The following is a 22,691-nucleotide window of genomic DNA, read 5'->3' on the forward strand; positions in this document are numbered from 1 at the left end:
CAAGATAAACGGTTTTCATGCCATGAGCAAAGTTTGCGACTAGGTTTTTAGGACGGCATTCTCTATTGTCTCTCCAAAAATTACAACATATCCCTTTCAGCCACTCCAAGGCTTCCGTTTTCTTCTACGACTGTATCTCGTTAAACTTTTAAGACACACTTGCTCTACAACGGCGGTGTCTTTGCTTTTATTTCCGACGTGTTTCTGATACAGATATAAACTTCCCGCGTCAGCGTCCTAATAGTTTCGCAACAGTATATACTTGGAATAAGTTTGCAGATTGCAAAACACAACGTATCAAAGGTCCATTGGCCATTCCTCCTGTCGGGAAATCTATTTTCCTCCTTAGTACGCTCGTTTGAAATCTCCGTCGTACCAAGAGGAGTGAGGATATTGACGGTTGAATGCAGCTGCTCTCTGGGGCATGCAATTACTCACCAACGGCACTCAGTTCCTCAACTTCGCCCTTGATTTAGGAGATGAGAAAATTAGAGGACGCGGGGAGGGGGTCCTGCATCGTAGCTATCCTCGCTCGGCGGTCCGACAAAACGAGGGGTCTTTCAAAGACCCCTCAAAAAGTTATCCCGTGAGAATCGTGTGTAAAGTTCAGCTAGTTTTCTGTAAACAGGACACCCGTGTTACCGCACGGTCCCGCTGAATTCTGAGGGAAATGGCTTTTAGTTATAAAAGTTAGGTGCAGTTTTATTGCTAGGTCCCGTGTCGCTTCTCCCTCGAAATTGATTCAGAAGTGCCTTTTATTGGAGTTCTTGCGAGGAAGAGCTTGATGTCCTTGACGGCTTCACGGGGGATGGGGAATGAGAGCCTGCCCCGGAGCCAGACGTCTTGAGATGCCGTCGCTCTGAGGGATTTTCATCTCCGTCGATCCAAGCATCACTGGATCTCTCGATCCTACAAAGAGTGCCCTGAATTTATTATAATTCTTCTCGTTTCTCCCTACACCCACATCAGTATCGATACACATTAACTCGATGGTAGAGGTCTAGAAAAGAATCGTTGTTTTCGGTTCCATTTTGTCTATATTTTAAGCTTTCGGATCTTCTTTTCAGGTATCTTTTATAGCTTATGCATGCAAAGTGCGAAGAAAATCGAGGCGGTTAAGGCCAGCTGTCAGCGGTCACAAAAGGAAAGAACGAGTTTCACTTTCAGTTGTCCAATGAGAAGGAAAGAGCGCGAAGCTTTCCTGTTTGGTTTCGCTGCCCACTTGAATGGGTGTTGAAATTTCGAGTGTTTTTCTGCCGCATTGCATAAAAAATCACTTATGCCGTCCGAGTTTTCTCATCATTAACTTCAAGGCGGATCATTGAGAATATGCATTCAGTGGTTTTTGGTACAGTCAATTAGTTATTCAATTATAATGCCATTAAATTTAAAAAGATTGTTCACAGGTCATACCAAATGAGAAGAGATGAGGAGATCCTCGTGCCAGCATGTAATTTTACCTAAATTAATTATCTAATCTAGAATATTACATTTTTGTATGGCACTGAAGAATAATTGAAGCATATTGAAGTTCATGGGAGGTATTAAAGCCAAATTGCAATTTTACTGTGCAATTAATTTTTTTCCGTGTGGAAGATATGCTTTTGTAATTCCATGTGACTGTCTGATTTCGGCGTAGAAAATTGGGTGGTCATGCAATAATTACCGACTGGGTAGTTGGGTAATTTTTATCAACTGTATTAAAGTTCGGTAATTTTCTGCAAAATTATTTAATGATGTGTGACGCGGAGGAGGATCTAATTACTTATATATTAGGTTATTCGGCTTGGCTTGTTATCAACTTTAGCGAAACTAAACTAATGCTTTAGTAATTACGAGTATTTGATGTATTTGATAATTGAGTGTTTATTTCTTCTGATTTTTATGTTACTAAAAAGAAAATATGAGAACCTCATCTTATCTGGGAACCTATTGAGAAAAAATAGCATATCAATAGTACGTAGGGATAATGCTTTTGAACTTCGGCGTTCATTAAAAGTTGCGTTGGCTCTGTTCTATCCGGCTGAATTTTGGAAATAAGATATGAATTCGTTTGAAACAACTTATTTAGAATTATTATAATCGGCGATGGGCTCTGGCTAAAAATAATAAAGATTGTTACTTACGCGATTTGAATTAAAACGTCACTTTTCAGAAATAATTAATATTGACGCAAATAGTAGAAATAAATTGGAAATATCGTACCCGCCGTAAATTAACATTAGTTAAGAATTTGAATAACCAAGAATTACTGAAATAACTAACCTTCTAACTCCGCGACTGTCTCCGGGAGGATATCTGCGTAATTTCATCGAAGTCAATGCGCATTCAAAAATCGCTACATCCAGCTTGGGCAGTGAGATCAGTGGCACGTGACAGTCTTGTCTCTCTGATTTTTAATGGATGTGCAGTTTTATTTATTACAGTCTTCACTTTCATCGGGAAACGCTCATGTTTTTCCATTTTTGAAAGAGACTGTGCTCCCTGATATGTCATAGAACGATATTCATCTAGCTGCCTTTGTGTGTGGCGAAATGTGAGAAGTGGTCTTCCGTTGAAGGAAAAAAAAGAGTTCCCCAGTGACCATTATCGCTCTTGCCACCCGCTTGGAACGTCCATCCTAGTGATAACGGACGAAGTTATGGCCTCTGAGCAGCCATATGCGGGTCACTAAGATCGAGTGACCTTGGAGCGCTCCAATAATTCTGTCAGGTGCCAACTTTCAAGGGTGCTCTAGTTCCCGACCCCTCCGCTAAGCACATGTTGAACCGCCTTTGATGGTCGTATTGCACGTGAGTACGAGTAAAAAAACTTCGGTTTCGAGATTCGTGCGCTCGCTCTCGAGATCGCCTTGATTTGACGTCTGATATCTTTTCGATATTAATTATGAATCCATCTGATAAACCCGTGCGTAGTAATACCCCTGTGCTTCTTGGATGTCATTCATCCTGGTGGAAAATTTTCCCTCCAATACTTCCCCGAAAATTTAGAAATTCAGATTGAAACATTTTGATGCGCGTAACGGTATAGTTACTCTTCGATGCTCCTGATTGATGATTAGATAAAGTCGACGTCAGCGTGCTTTCAGTTTTGGTTTCCGGTTAAGGGGATTGAATGAGTGTGGGAAATTTTACTGGTTTCCTACGCTGAGGATCTGGTTCGTATTCCGGCTACGGGGAATTTTTAGGTGGTATTTCTTTCCTTGATTGGATTTAAAATGAAAGAAGTAACTTTGTCATTCCACACGAACTTTATTAAAACACGACCTACGTTTCGACGTTAGCATTATGTGATGATGACGTCCAACGTCGAAACCGAGGTCATTTTATATAAAGTTCATGTGGAATAACAAAGTTACTCCTTTAATTTTAAATATTTTGTGTAATTTCCATTAAGTTACGCCTGAGACAAATTGATTGGATTTCGCGTGGGTCACTTCATATTAGCAATCATTCCATCAGAATAGGGCGGTCTGCGCTGTTTTCATCTAATAGGTCGAAATCGAAGTGGATGAAGTTTTTACTGAGTTGCTTGAACCATAAAAGTGGCCTTGTATGTATGTGACCGTATATTTAATTTTGAATATTAGGCAATGTGATGGGCTTAGTTTTCCTGTTTTGGATTATTCGGCAGTATGTGGGACAACGTACCCTAAGCATGAATGAGAACAACGCAATGGCATGCACGTCTAAGGTTTATTCCACACACTTGGTATGCTTGTGTTAATCGAGTATAGTGTCGCAAATAATATTAAGTTTGTTCAAGGGACCTGGAATTTTGGCTGTATGGGAATAATATTACGTCCAATCATCGGCCATCGACGACACGTCTGCCTATTATTATCATGACATTTCTTGAACTTGGTCTTCTTTCTCATTGACATCGATCATTGTTTTGTGGCCGAAACGATACAGAATGGTGTGGTGTTTGTCTCCATGAATTGTTCATCACTGCACTCCCCTATGCTGACGCATGCTACAAGAGAGTAAGAAAGATTTTTCACCAATGCGTCGTCAAAAGCAATTCTTTCCCCGTCTTGAGAGATAATTAACCTCAATTCTCGCCCATAATTCTGTTCTGCGATTTATATTTTATTATATGGCAGGTGTCATCTTTCGCTCAATCCAGCTGCCTTTCAAATATAATTGATGACAAGCGGTTCTTTAAAACGTTTTCAGGTGATGGGTCGTCATAAAAAGACACACGTGCGTAAAAAGGCAAATAAGTGGTTCTTAGTAATATTCTTAGTTTCTCTAAGCTGAACTGGAAAGGTGACACGACATGGGTCACGTTTTTTGAGACACGTTTGAAGAGTTCATATCCCACTTCATAACTATATGTGTAAATCGTATTATGGAATCTTTATGTAATGCGGTTATTTAGAGGAGACGAAACGTGTAGTGTAATTCAACGCTGTGAGTCTTGATTTTGTTACTAGGGACTGAAGAGCAAAATTAAACATTATAATTATTGCTATCAGTTGCACGACTTTGAAATGAATTGGTGGTCCGGACTCGGTGGATTCCAGTTACGAGTAAATTACCGACTTGAGAACTCAAAGGGTTGCAGCGTTATTCAGGACCGACCACAGGCTCGTTGCCCATGAGGTGCTACCTGTGAGCCCCCCATGGAAAAAAGACCCAGCCGACCTGAGTTATTTCATCACGTTCAGCCGGGGTTATTGAAATTAAGTCAATAAATGTGAGGGCTTACAAGCACCGGTGGCAGTTGTTGACGTGGGTGTGTTGGCGGAGGTATGACTTCCGACCACGTTTGCGGTTTGTATCGTAAAAAATGGCGTGTGGGAGAATTGGCAAGACTTGGAATCTCGACCAGCCCACGCCCTTCTACCTACAGCTGGTCGCCTCTGGCTGTGCGGAATCCCACTTCGCTCTGCGGTCCGAAGAATCGGAAAGGGGCAGTGACTGCGATGTTAATGCCCGAGCCTAAAGATGGCCCGAATGCGGCTCTCAATTGCGAGAAACCGGCCACATTTCTGATGTGCGGACTTGGGAAATGGGTTGGCCCTACCGTTCCCGGAAAAGTTGAATCAGAGCCTCTTTAGAATTCCTCAAACCTGTAGGCAAGTGGGTGGCGCAGATGATGGCCCCCCGTAGGCGGAATTACGCCTCGCGAGAATCTAAAGTTTATTGGTATTTTCAATTTGTGGCCTTGGTAGGGATTTTTAGGGGCTAACAGGACTTGTCTTCGGAAAAAATGCTAGGCAATGGCAAAGGGGGTGTGGGGTTCACATTCGTCAATACATGGTTTTCTGGTAACCGAAGTATTTTCACGTTACTGCACAGGCGTGAGTTGACGGGAACAATTACAGCAACTTTCTACCTAAATAATGAAATACAGAATAAATTCCGTGCTGCGATTCAAACCTGAACATTTTGGTTTATTTTAACGTGTTTCCCAGCATTGTTTTATTTCCGCCTCCCTTAGCCTGAAAAACTTTTAAGTTTTTTCCCCGAGATGCCGTGTTAAAATTAGGTGGCTAATGGTAAGTAATGAGAACTACATTGTTTTCCCTGTCCCTCCATACTCCGTTACAGGGTGCTCATTCATTCCCAGAATAAATTTTTGGTAGTTTTAAATGGATGGATTAAGCATAAATAAATCTTAAAGTATCTGAAATGCACGGGAACACGAAACATGTTTCAATACGAACGCATTTCTGTTAAGGCAATGATTCTTTTTCCTTATGCCCATTCCAGATGGATGGAAATGGGGAAATACGAAATGGAACGGTTATTGAAACATTATAAATATTTTAATGAAATTTTCTAAGAAGTCACTACGTGAACTTCCGTATTAATCGAAAAGCTCAAGAATTGAATCTAGTTTAAATTTATATCATTTATTTATTTAGAAAGACTGATGCACAGTCGATTACTCTTGCTAACTGGAGTAGGGAGTGCAATTGTATGCTAAACTTTTGGACGTGTTTGGTTTTTTCCTTGATTTCTTTGTCAAATTTTACGACGAACCTGTAGGAATCGCGACAGAATGAAAATGCCTTAAAGGGATTGGAGAATACATACTATCATCCAGGAACTGCAGACGAGGCCTTTGGGCTATCTCATCATTCTATTATGGAATAATGGATCCATTCGTAAAGTTTTAGTATTGCTAAACTTTTACAAGTATGCATAAATCTTAATCTCATATGTACTGTTGAAAAGAAACCTAATCTCTGTTTTTCCATGTGTCAGAGATTACTTACCGAAGTTTGCCTCGATTTTGTCATCCGCATGACGCCCTTAATCTTTGCGAACGTGTTACAGAACATCCCGTTTATGGGCGATGGCTGTTGTATATTTCTGATTTCCGTTTTTAGATATTCGATGTTCAAGTACGTTGTACGTCCATAATGATATAAAGTCATCTATAGATATCCCCTACTCATGTACAAGAAAAACCATTGTATGTCTCTTGATGCACAAGGCATGCCATTTAAAACATTGCCTTAAGACTCTTCAATACTTTTGGTTGACTTTCTGAAATTTGGCTAAAGTTGCGCGTATTTCCGTCTGACTTGACTATTGCTATTTTTTAATGCGGTTGGTGCTTTCTGAAAGATGGTGTGTACAACTGCAGTTTCTCCGCGAAAGCGCTAGCTTTGTCGTCGTCGTACTTCTCTTATGATAGTTCTGTGCTTGCATTTTATTTCACCAGCACCAAAAAATTGTGATGCTAGGTTTTTCGGTTTAGTATTTAATTTTTTCCCACTCAGAAAATGAGATTTTAAAGAAGCGGGGTGATCTCGCACAACTATCCCTCACCATCTGAATGCGGAGATCAAAATTCTTGAGTTCGTCACCGTTTGATTTCGAAAGGGTGGTATCCCTTTCCTCTCATTCTCCCAACCGTGTTCCTCCGCTTTTCCACTAATATTTGGAAATTCCCAGTTTGGTGTGGGGGGGAAGGTGTCTTCGACTGCGACCCCACTCCCCCTCCCTCCCCCTGTTCTTTCTCTCATCACCCCCTATAGGTTCAAAGACAGTTCACGACCTTCGTCGTGCGCGTTGTGTCGGAGCAAGGAGGAGGTCGAGGTTTTACAAGTGCGTGTCTCATTGTGGGCGGGGATCCACTTCCTTCCATTGGCCACTTCCCTTTCCTTCGCCCCGACTCACAGCGTGTCTGCCATCCCTCCACCCCGCGCTCACCATTCCTCCTGCTCTCCCCGCTCATGACTGCCCATCAGCGACATGGTAGCCCATGAAGGTGACCCCTTCTTCTCCTGCCCGACCCCCCACCCCCGCGTCATTTCCCCGGCCTCTTCCTGCTGCCCTACCACCACCGGCACCGTATAGTTTACCCACATTGGATAATGTACCGAAGGGTCGTAAGAAGCCTCGGTGCAGTCGACGCACGCGGGATGCTCTTTATGACAAAATGACCGGTGGTTCTCCTGAGCTCTGCCCCAGAATTCTAATCCGATCGTCTGCGCGATGCCTCGCTTTAAAAAAATTATACCCGTACGTAATTTTGTGCATAATTTTTTTAACATAGTGATGACGTGCATGCTCTTGGAGATTGAATATTGAGTAATTATTAAATTTTGGAAGCTAAGTTTAGGTAATAAATCAAATTTTCTTTTGAAGCAATACCATTTGGTAATTCTTTCTATCTTGATGACCTAATAAATTTATTTGTTGAATAATTTAAACTATTAAATAGTGTCCTAGAATTCCTTTTCATTTCAATGGTTATGCTACAGCTTTGACCTATTGTTACAGCTGTTACTTGTATTTTGAACTAATTTTGAAGCTCAATTCTGAAGTAGGAAATAAATCGCTACGCTAAAGATCAGTTATTTTAATGATAATTTTGGTTTTGGCCAACATTATAATGAGTTTAATTGAAAGTAAATATTGTTTGATATGACCATGGCATTGTAAGCATTCATGTTATTGTACTTGCCGCTGCTCAGGGTTGGTTACCTGTTTGCATATTGGTCTGAAAAACTTATTGTACGAATTTCATCATTGCCCATGTATTGAATGCTTTTTCAGTCTTTCATGAAACATTCCTTCATTCTTTTCTGAATCTATAGTTTTTGGGATGACTCTGCTTTCACTGCCTACAAGAAACTAATTATAATAATGTATGAAGTCTCAATATCAATGTTCATGCCTCCATCAGAAATGAATAAAATTAAAATAATTAAGTTCTGTAATTTGAAACTGGCGTTAATTTTCTAGTTGGATTAATGTGTATATTTTTCCTTTTTCTAGGTAAAATGGATGATGTACTGGATAGTCTTTGCACTCTTCACATGTGGAGAAACCATTACAGACGTATTTCTTAGCTTTTGGTATGTTAATATAGCATTTAATTAATGCATGATGCTACTGGAAATGAATTTTGTAATGATGATATTGCCTACATTGTCAATGGTGAAAGTGAATTCAATCATCACAGTAGAGATGCACCTATAAAGTAATGGCTGCTGTAATAGCAGAGAATTTGACTTTTGTACTTAATATACTGTGGTAAATGAAAATAAATGGGTAATAAAAAAATTGGTTATATTAAAAATATTTTTAGTAGGTAGCGGGCTCACTTCATAATACCATAAAATGAGTATTCTAACATAAATGTGATCACATGCAGTGTTCATTTTTATTTTTCCCTCTTGTTGGACTGTATGATTGATAGAAATGAAGTCTTTCAGCATGATTAATCATACTCATCCATGCCTTGCTAAGTCCTGAGACATTCGACTCTTCTCTTAGGTGTTTCAACATGATCAGACAATATTTGTAATTTTCTCTAGTTGATCAACTGTAAGCACATGAGCACATTCCATTGGAAAGTGTGCTAGGGCAGGTTTGATTTGCATCATCCAATATAGAGGGAAGATCTGGTGAGGGTGGAGGATGGGAACAGTGAAGGCAGTGGGATTGGGAATTTAAAAACAGGCACTTCGACCCTGTTTGCAATATTGTGATCGTTTCTCCCATGCCAATCCACCATTACCAATATATATTGATTAGGGTAACATTTTTTCAGAAAGCATTTCATAATAACTTCATATACCACACTAAAATTTAGTTTTCCTATGTAACTCAACTCTGTATGTCTCAGAAACATTAAAAATAGCAATTCCATTATAAGAGTGTTTTAATGGTTGAATTTCATTGAAAGCCATTTAATCTATTGGCTAACGAAAGAACTAACAATGTTAGCATTTCAATTTGTACAATTAAATTTTCTCCTTTTCAAACACTTATTTACCACTCTTCTTCTTATGATTTAGTTTGAGTTGTTGTGTGAAATATTCTTTTTCTAAATTTGCCTTTAACATTGTGAATGATAATGAAGTATGTTTCACCAGAATCATTGTCTTGAACCATAATATGTGAATGGATCATATCAGGAAGCTCTAATACTTTGAAAGGCTGCCATAGGAAAATGCTGTTAGCTTGATCTTCCTTGAATGTTGTTGTTAATAAAATATTGGCATTTAAAATAATCATGAAAAAGATGTTGAGATGAAGTTTTTGTAGCTGTAAACAGTGATTGAACTATGTATCATCTTTAGTGTATGGTGATAGACATTGCTTATTTCTTTACAGGTTTCCTTTCTATTATGAGATCAAAATTGGTTTTGTGCTCTGGTTACTGTCTCCTGCAACGAAAGGCTCAAGTATTCTATATCGCAAGTTTGTTCATCCTATGCTGACCAATAGGGAGCAGGTAACAATAAATAATAGAAATTTTCATTTAGCAATATATTAATCGGTGATTTATCAATGGTTGCATGGATTGCATTAAAATTTTATCAAATTATTTAATATGTTAAAACATGTAGATGTATTTTTTTTCTGTTTGACAGTCATTGTACCCCTTTAGAAATAGTGATGAACGTAATCCCATTTCATTAGAATGAGTCAATTTGGGTGACTGCAATGAATCAAATAAGACCAACGAATTACTCACTTAAATAGGTAAAATGAAGAGGTATAGAGATTGAGAGTAAAATGAAATATAGAAAATGTAGAAGTGTAGAAATATGAAAAAAGAGATGCAGAGAATAAGAGTAAAATGAAGGAATAACTTTTTGTCTTCCTATATTGTTGTGTGTGCACATTTTGGGTGTCTCAAGCTTCATTGTATGGTGCTGCAGGTCCTGAATATGGATGCTAAGTGGTTGTTAGGTTGTTATACACTACTTACCAATCGAAAGAGTCTGCTAGATTGTTCTGTGAGGTCAGTAGTTATCATTAAATTTAGGGCAAGTGGGAACACACTTGAAGGTTGACCTCCATTTAGCTTGGTTTTATTTATGTATCCCCCAAAAGCAAGGGTAATGTTTAAAACATGGGAAGCATGCTGCAGGGTTTAAAGCAATTGACGATTTTCTAATTTAAGTTTGTGTTCCATTTTCTGCCTTGTATATTCAAGACTTCTTGAACTCTGCTTAGGCCATAAAGATTGTGTTTTAAATTGGGGGTTGGTGGCATCAAGTTGGTTAACAGTCTGTAATACATGTTGTGCTCGTAAAAGCAGCCTTGGAGCCAATTTTGTGATATTTAGAAAACAAGGTCCATTGTTTGGGCCTCAAATATTATCACTGTGTTGCTGTAGATATTTACTCCATCTACATCCTTTTTTTTTACTGAAAACTATGCTGTATTTCAAAATATGACTTTCAGGACTTATGAAACCCTCAAGTGCAAGTAATTGTCCTCTTCAACTAGTAGCTCAAAAAAATACACTAAGGCAAAACAAGATAAGCCCAAGTTTAGTTCAACAATTATGTTAGCAGGAAATCTTGTTCTGAGATTTTCAATTTTATGATAAATTGAATCAATCTCAAATTGTAATTCCTTTATTTTTTCAATTTTTTCATAATATTAAAAATTTTGTCATTAAACAAGCACATGTCTTAATCCTTTCATATGCATTTTTTTATTAGTATCTTTTGGTCGCTTAATGAACCTTTTAATTTGTGCATTATTTGCTGTTAAATATAATTCTTCTTATTTTTATAGGAAATCGATGAATACATTGCAAGAGCAAAAGAGCAAGGCTACCATACAGTATTACATCTTGGCTCGAAAGGGGTCAACTATGCTACAAATGTTATTATGCAGACTGCTATTAAGGTAAGGATGTTTTTATAAGTTTACCATTCATATAGATAATTATAAATGCCTTGCATAGTAATATTGTGGTTGAAATTAGCATTTAAGTGTTCTATAGTATACTTGGACTGGGATTCTTGAAAATTAAATGGTAAACATTCCAAATCTTCCTGATGTGTTTTCAATGTTTTCAATGAATAATAATCAGCATAACTATCACACCTTTCTGACTTTATCCTTTCCTGTCTGTACTTGCTATTTGATCTCTCAGAACTTACTAGGTTTATAAATGTGTGTAGGAATTGCTTGACTTCATCTTTATATTCATGCTTTTTGTTGCTGTTTTGTGAAATGTGCCTAAGGCCAGAATAAATTGCTTCCAGCATTCAGTGAATATTGTTTGGTTAGCCTCCTTGTGCCATATAGTACGTGTGCTTTATGAGGATTAGTATAAATGCATAATTAAGAATGCGTCAAGGGTGGCTCATATGGAGGATTCACAAGGAGACTGCCTGTTTATGCCAGTCTCAATTTTTATATTCATGATGTCACATAATATTGACATAATTATGATGGGTCCCTTTACTAAAAACCTTTGGATCTGACTGATATTTAAGCTTTTCCTGAAATACAGATTATTCTGAAAAACATTTACGTAATTGGCATATTCCGTATTTAGAATATTGGACAATTTTGGAGTCTAAATAATGGAGTACTTTTTCAACAGTTGTGCAACAACCAAGTCATCAATTTTAAGATTGAGTCATCCATTCCATAAATGAGAAATAAGTTAATAATAATATTAAAATTTCATTGATGAAATTCTAAATTAAAGTCTCCTTCTCATTACTTTGTTTGGTCTTACGTTGACTCGTAATAAGAACTCTGGTAGCATTTACTGCTACAGTTACACCCTTGTTTGACTATTTTTATGTTACCTAATAAAAGGAGGGGGATGGATTGGGGAAGTGTTATATCAAATCTAAATTGGCTTCTTTGTTGCAACAGTTGTATCTAAATGCTGGGTGGCTTCTGAAAAAGGCCATCATAAGTGTACAGTAACACATGGTTCAAATAATGTCTAAGAATGTTTTAAAGTCTTTGTCAAGGCTCTTGGGTCCATAGTTAACAATCCTTTATAATGAGCCACCCCTGTTTGTTTTTGCTTGAGACAGAGTGATAAGGTGGTCCATTAATTGCCCAATTTATTTGGGATTAATTTGAACTCTCTTCAGTCGTACAACTTCTACCACTTTGTCAGTCAATAAAGACTGGTATCATTATTGTTTGGCATTTGGTTATCTCTCTGCTTGTTGAAACTGATTTTTTTATTGTTGAATTTTCATATTTAGAGTGAAAGTTCACAGAATTAAGTTTTGTCTCAATTAATTTTCTTGTTTACCATATTAATTAGAACATTAGTGAGCAAATGATCTTGATGATTTTTCAGAAATTTTCATGAAAAGCATAAAATGGGGATCACTTTTTTGAAATGCCTAACCCAGTATAATTTTTATTAATACTCTCTCTTTCATACGCACATATATGATATTTAAATGGTTTACTCATGATGGCAAAGGGGTAACATTTGATGAAGTTAGGACTTACATTTTCACGGTAACGCACTAATTGGAGGATAATATCAATAATAAGTAGGAGGGACCTAACCGGAAAACTTTAAAATCCTTACTCTCAAGAGCTAAAATGGAGTGTTGCTGGAAGCTGTTATTTTGTACGCCTAAGGGTGGTTTAGGAATTTTTTCAAATTTGAATTACAACTCTGCTGCATTAAATGTATCTCCCACATCATCTTTGATGTCTGAAAATTATTTCCCCTCAAGTCAATTAGCCATTCTTCTATGTTAGCCTTGCATTATTTTAATCAGGATAGTCAATTGACAATAGATATTTAGGAAATGGATCGGAAAATGTTAAAGTCAACAATTTATAATTATCATTTTCAATCAAGGAAGATTCTGTTCTTCCCAGTGGCACACACATGAGAGTCTAGAAAGTTTTTTGTAGCTATTATGTTCCTTACCGGTACAAATCACCCGACTCTGACCTACCTGGTGAATATTGTTTAACTTCTTTGGTATACCAATTTGCCCATATTGCTTTCATTTAATCTGCTTTTTCTGCTGCTTTTTTAGTCAATGTTTTTGTGGATAACATAAATAGTGCTTACTATTCTTGAGGTGTATTAATGTGTGGGTTAAAAGGACCTCTGGTTCTGGCCAAATGGGAATATTACTTCTTGGAAAGGTTTTCAATGGCCAAAAATAGTGATGCGGGGAGAGACAAGGAGAGGGATTAGGGATGGGTGAAGATTGAGAAGGGAAATGATGGCTCACAGGGCTCAATTGCTTAGTGAGAATCCATCAATGATTGGCACCTGCAGGGCCAGGTGCTGGTGGCATTTTCATTTTGAACAAGTGGTATGAGCTAAGGGGTAATCCCTGGAGTAGGGATGCATGCAGTCTAATGGAAGGTAAGGGTAAGTAGTGAGGGATGAATAGAATTGAAGGAATGATCAAAGGAAGGGAAAGGAGAGAGAAAAAGAGGGAGTTCAAATTTCATATTCGATGGCCTTCTTCATTGGGTGTAAAATGATTACTAAATGACTGCAAACAAAATGTGGGGAAGTAAGGTAGAAGGGAAAACAAAACAAGTTGGATAGGGGTATTAGGGGAGGAAGAGGGTCAAAATCCTTGAAGTTTATTGGCAACTGGGGGAGCAATAGAACTTATCTCTGAATTTAAACTGCTTTTGGATTTGTGAAGGAAAATGCATTTGTGCATGTGAACTCATTTTCATCTGTGTACCCACGAGAGTTTAAATTCAAGGCTCAGCCGCTTTGCCTCCCCCGTTCGAATTACCCTCACTGATTCAACCCTCTTTTCCACCCCATCCCCTTTCCTAACTCCCACCTTCCCTCTTCTGCCTTTTTCCCTGAAATATGTGATGCAGTCATTCAGTAATCATTTTTTGCCTAATGAAGATGGCTGTCAAAACAATATTGCAACATCATTTTTCTCTCTCCTTCCCCTTTTTATTTAACCCTTCTTTAAATACCTCTTGCCAGTCATAGCCTACCCTTACCTTCCACCATGCCTCATCCCTAACCCAGTGACCATCTATATTTATCTTGTGGCACTCATACCCAGTCAAAGTGTTACTAACACCCAACTGGTCCTGCAGGCACCACTGATAAAGCGGTTTTCCTGCAAGTGATTGAGCCCCATGAGTCATCATTTCTGTATTTAATACACACCAATCCCCCATCCCACTCCTCGTCTCTTCGCTCTTAACTAAGATGGCCTATTTTGTATTTTTATAGCAACATTCTGAATAATTTGTCCCCTGTGCTCAAATGTTATCACAGCTTTTGTCTTAGCCTTTCATTTTTATCAATAGCATAAGTTTTATTTTTAAACATGCCTTAAACTTTGTACTAATGCATAATGAGTTTTATGGATAATTCTATTTTAAAAAACTTAAATTGCCAGTGAATTTTATAGCCATTGTCATCTTCCATAAAAATATGTTGCATATGTGTGCTTATGATTTTTGTGAAAGTGTAGAAAGCATACCTATTAGTCTCAAGGTTGACGAGTTTGTATATTATGCTATCACATTGATGTATGTTGGAAGTTACCAATGGCATATTATTGCATTGCCCATTTTTGTTGCACGGTATGAAACCAGAATGGTGTTGTAGATCATGAGTTGAAATGAATTCTGGAAAATTTTACTTGGGCACCAGTGAGTAGAGTAGGATAAAATGAATTTGAAAGGAAAATATTAAAGGCTAATGAGGACGCTCACCGTAAATTTCCTAATTTATAGTCAGGAGTGTTAACATACTACTGCATACCTCCAGACCACAATTTGCTGTAAACCTAAAGGGGGTATTTTACAGGAGAAGCATAAAAATGGGATACCCATAGTTTTGCCTACTGATCAGAGCAAATGGTCCTGTGGTAAATAAACATCTGATGTATGACTCATGGCACAGAAGTCGTCCTGCTTGGGATGGCTCTGAATCATAGTTTTAGTAAATATTGTATATTTGCACCTATCACCTTAGTTAAGCGAGTCAGGTTTGCAGGTGATCAAACATTTGTTTGACCTATAGCCCAGGGATTGCAGCTGTTATAGTGTGCATTCTAGATCAATGAATGGGATGAAGTCATCCATTAGGGCACAAAAGAAATTAGATTTTCAAGAAGTCCAAAATGAGTTGAACTTCAAAAGAGGTCACACTGTACTTTAGCTTGAACCAAAGACAAAGTTCATAACTCTTAAATTAATCTTTTTCAAGCATAGTAAAGGAACTGAAAAATACCTTACTATTAAGAAAAATGCGTATTCCTTTTAGAAATTCTTTAGGAAAGTGCAGTGTGCAACAGTAGCCATGTAGTTCGGTGTAACATCAGTAAAAAACATATCAATATGAAATGTCATAGTATCAAGATCTCAAATGTTGTGCCATCAGTGTCATGCCCTTAAATTTAGATAAGAGCAATACTTTAAGAAAAATTGTTTATAATTTCAATCATTGCATTATTTACTATTAATTAAAATCCACAAAAGTACTCCACTGCAAATTTAAACCTTTCCACTCCCTTTGAATCAATATACATATGCTAATTTGATGTGCAAATAAATCAATGCGTTTAAATCTGTACACTTAAATTCAGTTTTGACCCATGTGCCCCAAAAAGAGCAGGGACCAGCAATTTATAGGGTGTATATGTATAACTTCTTAGGACCAAAATTTAAACACTCATATAATCTTTAAAGAAGTAGAAGGTAGAAATAGGAAGTTCCTGGGATACTTGGAAATAAATAGTCATTATGGAATTTAAACCAAGCCAAAAATTATCTTTAAAATTGGTCAAATAACTTAATTTGGCCAAATGGAAGCATGCCTATTAACTTGTAATATGACTTGACCACCCTATTATATATTTCATGTTATGATGCTCCTTCTTATTTTAATGTGCATCATTCAGATGGAATAAACTCTTGAATAAATGAATTTTATTTCATCAAAATCAAATTATATAAATTCAGCTCTGTGTTGATTCTACCCAGTATGTAACTAAAATGTTGACAAAATAATAAATTTTCCTTAATTGCTTGTGGCTTCATGAGTGTTCTTTTTACTTTGCTGTGTGCAAGAGTTGTTAAAGCTTTTTGTCAGTGATGCTCCTATGTCTCTTTTTAAGTGTTTTTTACTTAGATAGTGTTTTATTTTGAAACCTCAATTATTTTTTCATATTATGTGTATTTAATGTTCTTATATACCTAGCCTGTCTTCTTGTGATTGGAACCTTACACTGTGATGAGAAGTTCTTTCAATCACTTAAAGTTATTTAGAAAATTTACTGGTGTCCCACCATTTGGTAAGGGAACCTTCAAGGTTCACTCAACATACCTGCTGACTTTATTAGAGACCACTAGCTGATTAGAATTTGTAATGCCTAGAACAGAAAACTTGTATTTTTAAGATGCTTCAACTTGCTTCCAGTGATAGTACAGTAAATCTTTTCATTTAACCAAAAGCTCGACATGGTTTTTAATTTCCAAAAGCATTTATAAATCAACGTGGACAGTTTTAAACACTGGGGCTAAAGCACAAGCAATTTGTTTTGGAAACAAATAATGCTTAAATTAAAGGATATGATTTTATATAATTAGTTTGTTGAATGTTCTGTGGCTGGAAAGTGTAAACTATAAGAGAGATCTAAAGCAAATTGAAAACTAATAAACATGTTACCCACAGGATCCATCCAAAATTTCTTTCCGTTAATATCATTTGACTTAAAGCTTTGGTTGTTTGATTAACTACAGTAATAGGTCATTTGAATATAAAATATGATATGCATCTTATGTGCTTTTATTTTAAAACTAAGGGTATTCAGTAAAAAATATTTGCTGTCATTCTTTTTAATAAGTTTTGATCTGGGTGGCCACTCAAAAATAAAACTGTGAAAACTGTGAATTTTCTGTGACTTTTGAAAACTTTGAAAAACAGAACTGGGAATAAATTTTGGGTCCAAACCTAGGCTTTGCTAATACTCTAGCTCCGTGGTTGTTTTGTCTAATTTTGAGATGGCATCAGTTTTCCTTTCTCCTCCTTCGAACGCATCAAGGAATGCTCTACTGAAGGATACGGAATGTACTTTTAAAGTTATATTTTTTCTAATTGTTAATTTTGATTTTTTTTACTTTTTTCTCATATTTTGATTGATCGGTAATCATCTGTATCACCACAAGACCAAAGGTCATCAATGTTATGGCTTACATGGAGACCTTTTACTATGTTTAAAATTTTTCTTGACTCTAGCATATTTGTAGTATGGCTCCAGGTGATCTTACCATGTAATCTCAGAAATATATTTCCATCACTTAATACTCAAACATGACAAAGCTTTGAGCTGATTAAATATATTCCTTCTCTCTCATGAAGAATCTGCCATTTCCCAAGTTATTGGATTGATACTAAGGTGTATGCCCAACAAATCCTGTGTCACTTCTCCACACTGTTTCCTATACTTCCCTCATGGGAGTATATCTTTTTTGACTCTATGATCCCGTAAGACTCAATAGCCTAAAAGTTTATTCCATGGTATTTGATAAATGCTTGCAACAGCCTCGTAAATCAAGCTCTGGTGCTAATTTACTGTGGGGAAGTGAAATTCTTTTACCTTAAAAATGTTGTAATGTGAAATATCTGCAACACTATGCGAATTTTTCCCAAAGAGGTAATGTCTGAAGACTAATATACAATGTCAGTGAGGAAACATTGGTTTCAAGTGCTCATCAGTGCACGCAACTAGGCTAAAACCGTTGTGCTCAAAATCCCAAAACTTTCCCCCACCAGGCATTTACATATGAACAAAATCTTATAATTTCAAATGCCTTGGAAAAAATACTTGACAAGACTTCAAAATGTTGATTTTTGACCATGAAAAACCTGTAATAACCATGCATTTTCAGTCTTTGATTGAGTGGCCACCTTGCTGATTATGATTTCTCCTCGTGACGTTAAAAATACATGTAAGAATGAAGGATTAAGTTATCATAAATGTGGGACAATTAGATCAAATCATATTTGAAATCCCAAATGAGGGATTTGTACCTGCTTGATGGATAGCTGTTCAAGTCCAGCCAAAACTGATGAAGTGAAAGCATTCACCCATTTAAGGAGTTAACTCAAAAGCCTTCTCCTATTTGTAATTCTAAAATAAGAATTCTGATGTGATGGCATTTTCATCAGGTTGAAAACCTCAATTCATTATACCCATTTCCCTCAAGTACCGTAGTTTAGGCACATTCTAAAAATTTAAAAACTATCCATTATTTGAAGCTAAATTAAATTTCAAATGATATAATTGTATGTTGAATAATCCTTCTTTGTTTCCTGCCATTTGTTGACCGTAGACATTTTGAATACTAATTCTTAATGTGTTTTAACAGTAAGTGTTTTATCGTTGATGTATTTATATTTTTTATTATTAATACCATTGTATTGTTATGCATGCATCTCTGGCTTTTTTTATGCTCAGTGAAAATTTTCATACACTCTAAACCTGATAATCTGTAAACTCTAATGCGATTCAAAAGTAATAATTTACGTCGGAGCAAATGATAAGAATTTGAAGGCCAAATTGCTGAACTGAGTTTACTCTCATGAACTCATTTTTCTTCCACTAAACTTTGATAATCCAATGGCGTCTTTATTAATTTTCATTTGTAGGTAATTATATAAGATAAATGCATGACATAAATGTAGTTGTGGTTACAAACTGCTGTTTCTGTCCTCAAATAATGTACATACATGGGTTTGACAATATGATTAAAGAGGCATTTAAATGCTTCATTTTTGTTTTCTGTGTTGCATTTAACACGCAAAACTATAAAGTATCAACCTAGGTATGTTTGTGTAGGATACTGTCAGATTAAAGAAACTTATTGAAGAGCAAAATTCACTGTCAGGTTTTTGTGCCTTCATAGCATTTCATCTATAAGTGTTTATTCATATTTTAAGAGTTGACTTAATTGATTATTTTCTGTTTTCAAGAAATATCAATAATTTAGGTTGTACTTGGTCAATTATTTTTTACTTTTATTGGAATTAAACATGACATTTCTTGTTTCCTTTTTATTGATTCTATAATTTAGAGGAAAAGCATGATGACCTTGGTGTACAATATTTTTTAATTAGTTCAGCTTTTGTGTTGTGTGTGTGCTTCATTTGAAATTGAGTGTGTTTTACCAGAATCTCTCTTCTGCGAGTTGGATTTCTCAGTGCAGTCTGTGTTTAAGCCAACCTTAATCCTCTTAATATGTTTTATTAGTGAGCACTAAGGGTATTAGGAACTCAGTTTTGTGACTCTCAATGATATTTGGTTGTATTTAACTAGTGTTTAACTTGTGAGATGAACATATTCATTTAATTATAGCCACAATAAATCAATCTCATTGGAAAGCTTGCTTCTCTTTTTGCTTTTCTCTTTTTTCATACCAGAGTGTGGAAGTGGCTTACAAGGTAAGATGACTAACAAATGCTTCATCTAAAGCTTCTTACATGTTGTCTCCCTGCTTTTTGTAGCTGTAATTTTTATGCTTCTGCTAAATGAATTTTTTCCTTTGAAGTTGCATAACGGTTATTTGAATGATTTTCTTCATTTTTTTAAACTCTCTTCTAGGGATGAATTAGAAGCATGACTAAAATGTATCACTGGCCTCATCTCTTTGGCTTAACTTATGTGCACTAAAAATCATGAGGTTATGTACAGCTGTATGTGAAAATCGTCAAAATTCTTAGTAATATAAGTTCTTCCAGTTTAGATGCTCAGGGTGTAATCCTTTTAAAAACCTTTATTGTGGTATTGTAAGAGTGCCATCCTAATTTCAATAGTTTAAAATCAAATTGACTCTTGTAGATTACTCCTTTTCATAGTGGCCTATTTCTTTCATGGTGATTATTGACTTTCCATTGGATTTTAACTAAGGGCACAACTAACTGTTACACTGATCACACTAAGTGTACTTTTGTTGAAATCCTTTTATTATAGTGTTTTAACTTATTTTTGTACTATAATCTATTATTTTACTTTCTAAACATATTTGTTTTGCTCACATTAACATCTGCGATTTGTTTTTGCTTTCTGCACTTGGCCATTGGTGGCTCTTCTTCTTCAGATGGCAAATCCACAAAGCAACACTGCCACCCAATAAACCCACATCTCTCATGTCTCTCTCTCTGTAATCTGTCATTCCCACCTTCCATTCATCCTCTTTGCCATGAGTACCCACTCTGTAATGACTCAGCCATGCTCAATCCTCAAACCATTATTGCCTAGAGCTCTACAGAGTCATCCAAGGACCTCTCACCTGGACCTTCTGCCAGTCCATCCCCCTCCTTCACCTCTCTCCTGCCTACCATTCCTCCTAATGATGTGGCTTTGGGGACTCACCTCAGCACACTTGCTGGTAATGAGGATGAAGTTTTGGAGAAATATCACTATGGCACTAGGAGCAAGAAGAATGCCGCATCATAAGGACTTAAAATATAAATCAAAGTGTAAAATTTTTTGGTTAGACAGCCTAAATAAATGAATTAGTGTTGCGTGCCTCATACTCTCAATCTAGAGTGATATTTTCATGAATGTAATGATTTGAAAAATTTTGGAGCATTTCATTATGTGTATTTATATTTTGATGGCCTGCTTAAATTTTGTTGTGTACTTACTTATATCTTCAATGACAATTTTTTTCATTTAAATTGCTCTGTAGTGTATTTAGTTATTAGTGTTGTTTGATATGTTTTTTATGGCTCATGTGAAATTTTGTGTATTTTTGCTTATTTATATGTTGTTTTTTATTTCCTACAAAAGGTTTTGTCTTTCATTAATTTGAATTGCATACTTTGTGCAAAAGCTTTTAAGAATGAAGTTCTCGTGAGTGACTAGATGTTCATGACAGTTTTAGAAATTGCTCTGAACTGCTGTTATCCAAATTGTGTTTGTAGGAAATTGTTAAATGTGTGGTTCAAGAGACGCTGTAGAAACCATTCAAAGGAAATTAAACTGTAGTTGGCATTTTCTTGCCTCCAATATTTTCTTTATATAATTATTATTATGTGATTATTTTTGTTTTTAATGCTAGTTTTCCGAATTTCTTGTATGAAGTGTTATTTCCACTTTGTTGTGATATTTCTAAGTCAAAGGCAGTGTTTTTTTATAAAAGAAGTAGTGAATTTCAGTGATATGAAAACGACCAGAAATAAAGCATATACATATTATGCAAATAGTATTTCATTTAAGCATTATGGTACATAATGGGCAAAGAATAGTTATAATCACTATTATTAGAAATGTTTGGCGATTGTGATTATTCACTTAAAATTTTTAAGGCATGAATATGCATCATATTAGTAACTGTATAAATGCTTTGTTATAATTTCATAAATGTAATAGGATGATGGTTAACTGTTTAAATAGAACAAATTCTGTTTATTTGCATGTTTGCTAATGTATCAAATTAATTAAATAATTAAGTATGTAATGCATTTTTTTGATAGAGGGAAGAATTTTACTTTACTTGCCTGAAAAGTTTCTGGATGTATTCAGTAATCATTTATATTTTTGTACCATTATTATGTTTTATGAATTTTCATTTGATGAGGGAAGGTTGCGTAAAGTTAAGCAGTCTATCTTGAAGGAGTACAATGAACATTTGAACATTTTGCTGGTAAGGTTTTGGCTTAAATCATACACACTGAAAGACCTTAGATGGAAGGAATGAATTACATAAAGATCCAAATCTATAAAATTTTGTTTTAATAATAGCTCCTTATTTTGGAATTTGATTGAAGGGAGTTAGCTTTGTATAAGATATGTAACAAAGATCAATCATCCTTAGTGATTATCTAGTATATAGAATATATAGATCACTCTGCTATTTGTGCAATCTTACAAAATTCTCCTTATAAATGAAAAAAAGAATTGGAGCCTCCTGTGAAAGGACTAAATCGCCTTGAAGTAAGCACACTCCATATTTTTCATTGGGACATCTTATATGTATGTTGGAACATGTCTAGATAATTCATTTATGGGGAAATATTGGAGGTTTAATCTCAATATTTTCAAAATGAGTTGACTATCAATTGTTGATTGATCACTTGATTTACTTTATATTATATTCTATTTCTACATTGAAAGTGATAGCAGTGGCAGAATACAATTTTAGAATTTGTTTTTAATCTTAATTAAATTCATTTTAGCCGACAAGTAAAAGAAATAGAATTTCTTCAAAGAGAAGAATGTCGAATCTTGAGTCAGAAGCTTCACCTTTTCAAATGTTATTATTTTTATCCATAAAATTTATAGTTCTGTAATTGATATTACATTGAGTATGTGAAACTGTATGAACAAATTATGCATATTGGTAATATAATAAATAAAAAATAAACATCACTGAGCTTTAAGGATTGGCAAAAATACGGCAGAATTTTTTGTACTTCCACAGAGGTCAGATTTTAGTGGATCAATATCAAACGGGCACATTACAACTTGA

General features: G+C 35.8%; 1 protein-coding gene across 4 annotated transcripts in view; it reads left to right on the forward strand.

The window, feature by feature from the left end:
• LOC139693944 (uncharacterized) overlaps positions 1 to 22,691 on the forward strand; it is a 108,936-nt gene that overhangs the window by 64,701 nt on the left and 21,544 nt on the right. For 2 of the 4 annotated variants that reach the window (XM_071592294.1, XM_071592292.1), the window contains 4 exons: positions 8,244 to 8,323; positions 9,588 to 9,708; positions 11,007 to 11,120; positions 19,639 to 19,659. In XM_071592294.1, the coding sequence (XP_071448395.1) occupies positions 8,244 to 8,323; positions 9,588 to 9,708; positions 11,007 to 11,120; positions 19,639 to 19,659 (336 nt within the window). Of the gene's footprint in view, positions 1 to 7,356; positions 7,485 to 8,243; positions 8,324 to 9,587; positions 9,709 to 11,006; positions 11,121 to 19,638; positions 19,660 to 22,691 lie in introns of those variants that run through there. The other 2 variants (XM_071592295.1, XM_071592293.1) reach the window with 2 other exon arrangements.

Source organism: Hetaerina americana, unplaced genomic scaffold, assembly GCF_022747635.1.
Source record: "Hetaerina americana unplaced genomic scaffold, ioHetAmer1.1.p SCAF_5, whole genome shotgun sequence".
Classification (NCBI taxonomy): Eukaryota; Metazoa; Arthropoda; class Insecta; order Odonata; family Calopterygidae; genus Hetaerina; species Hetaerina americana.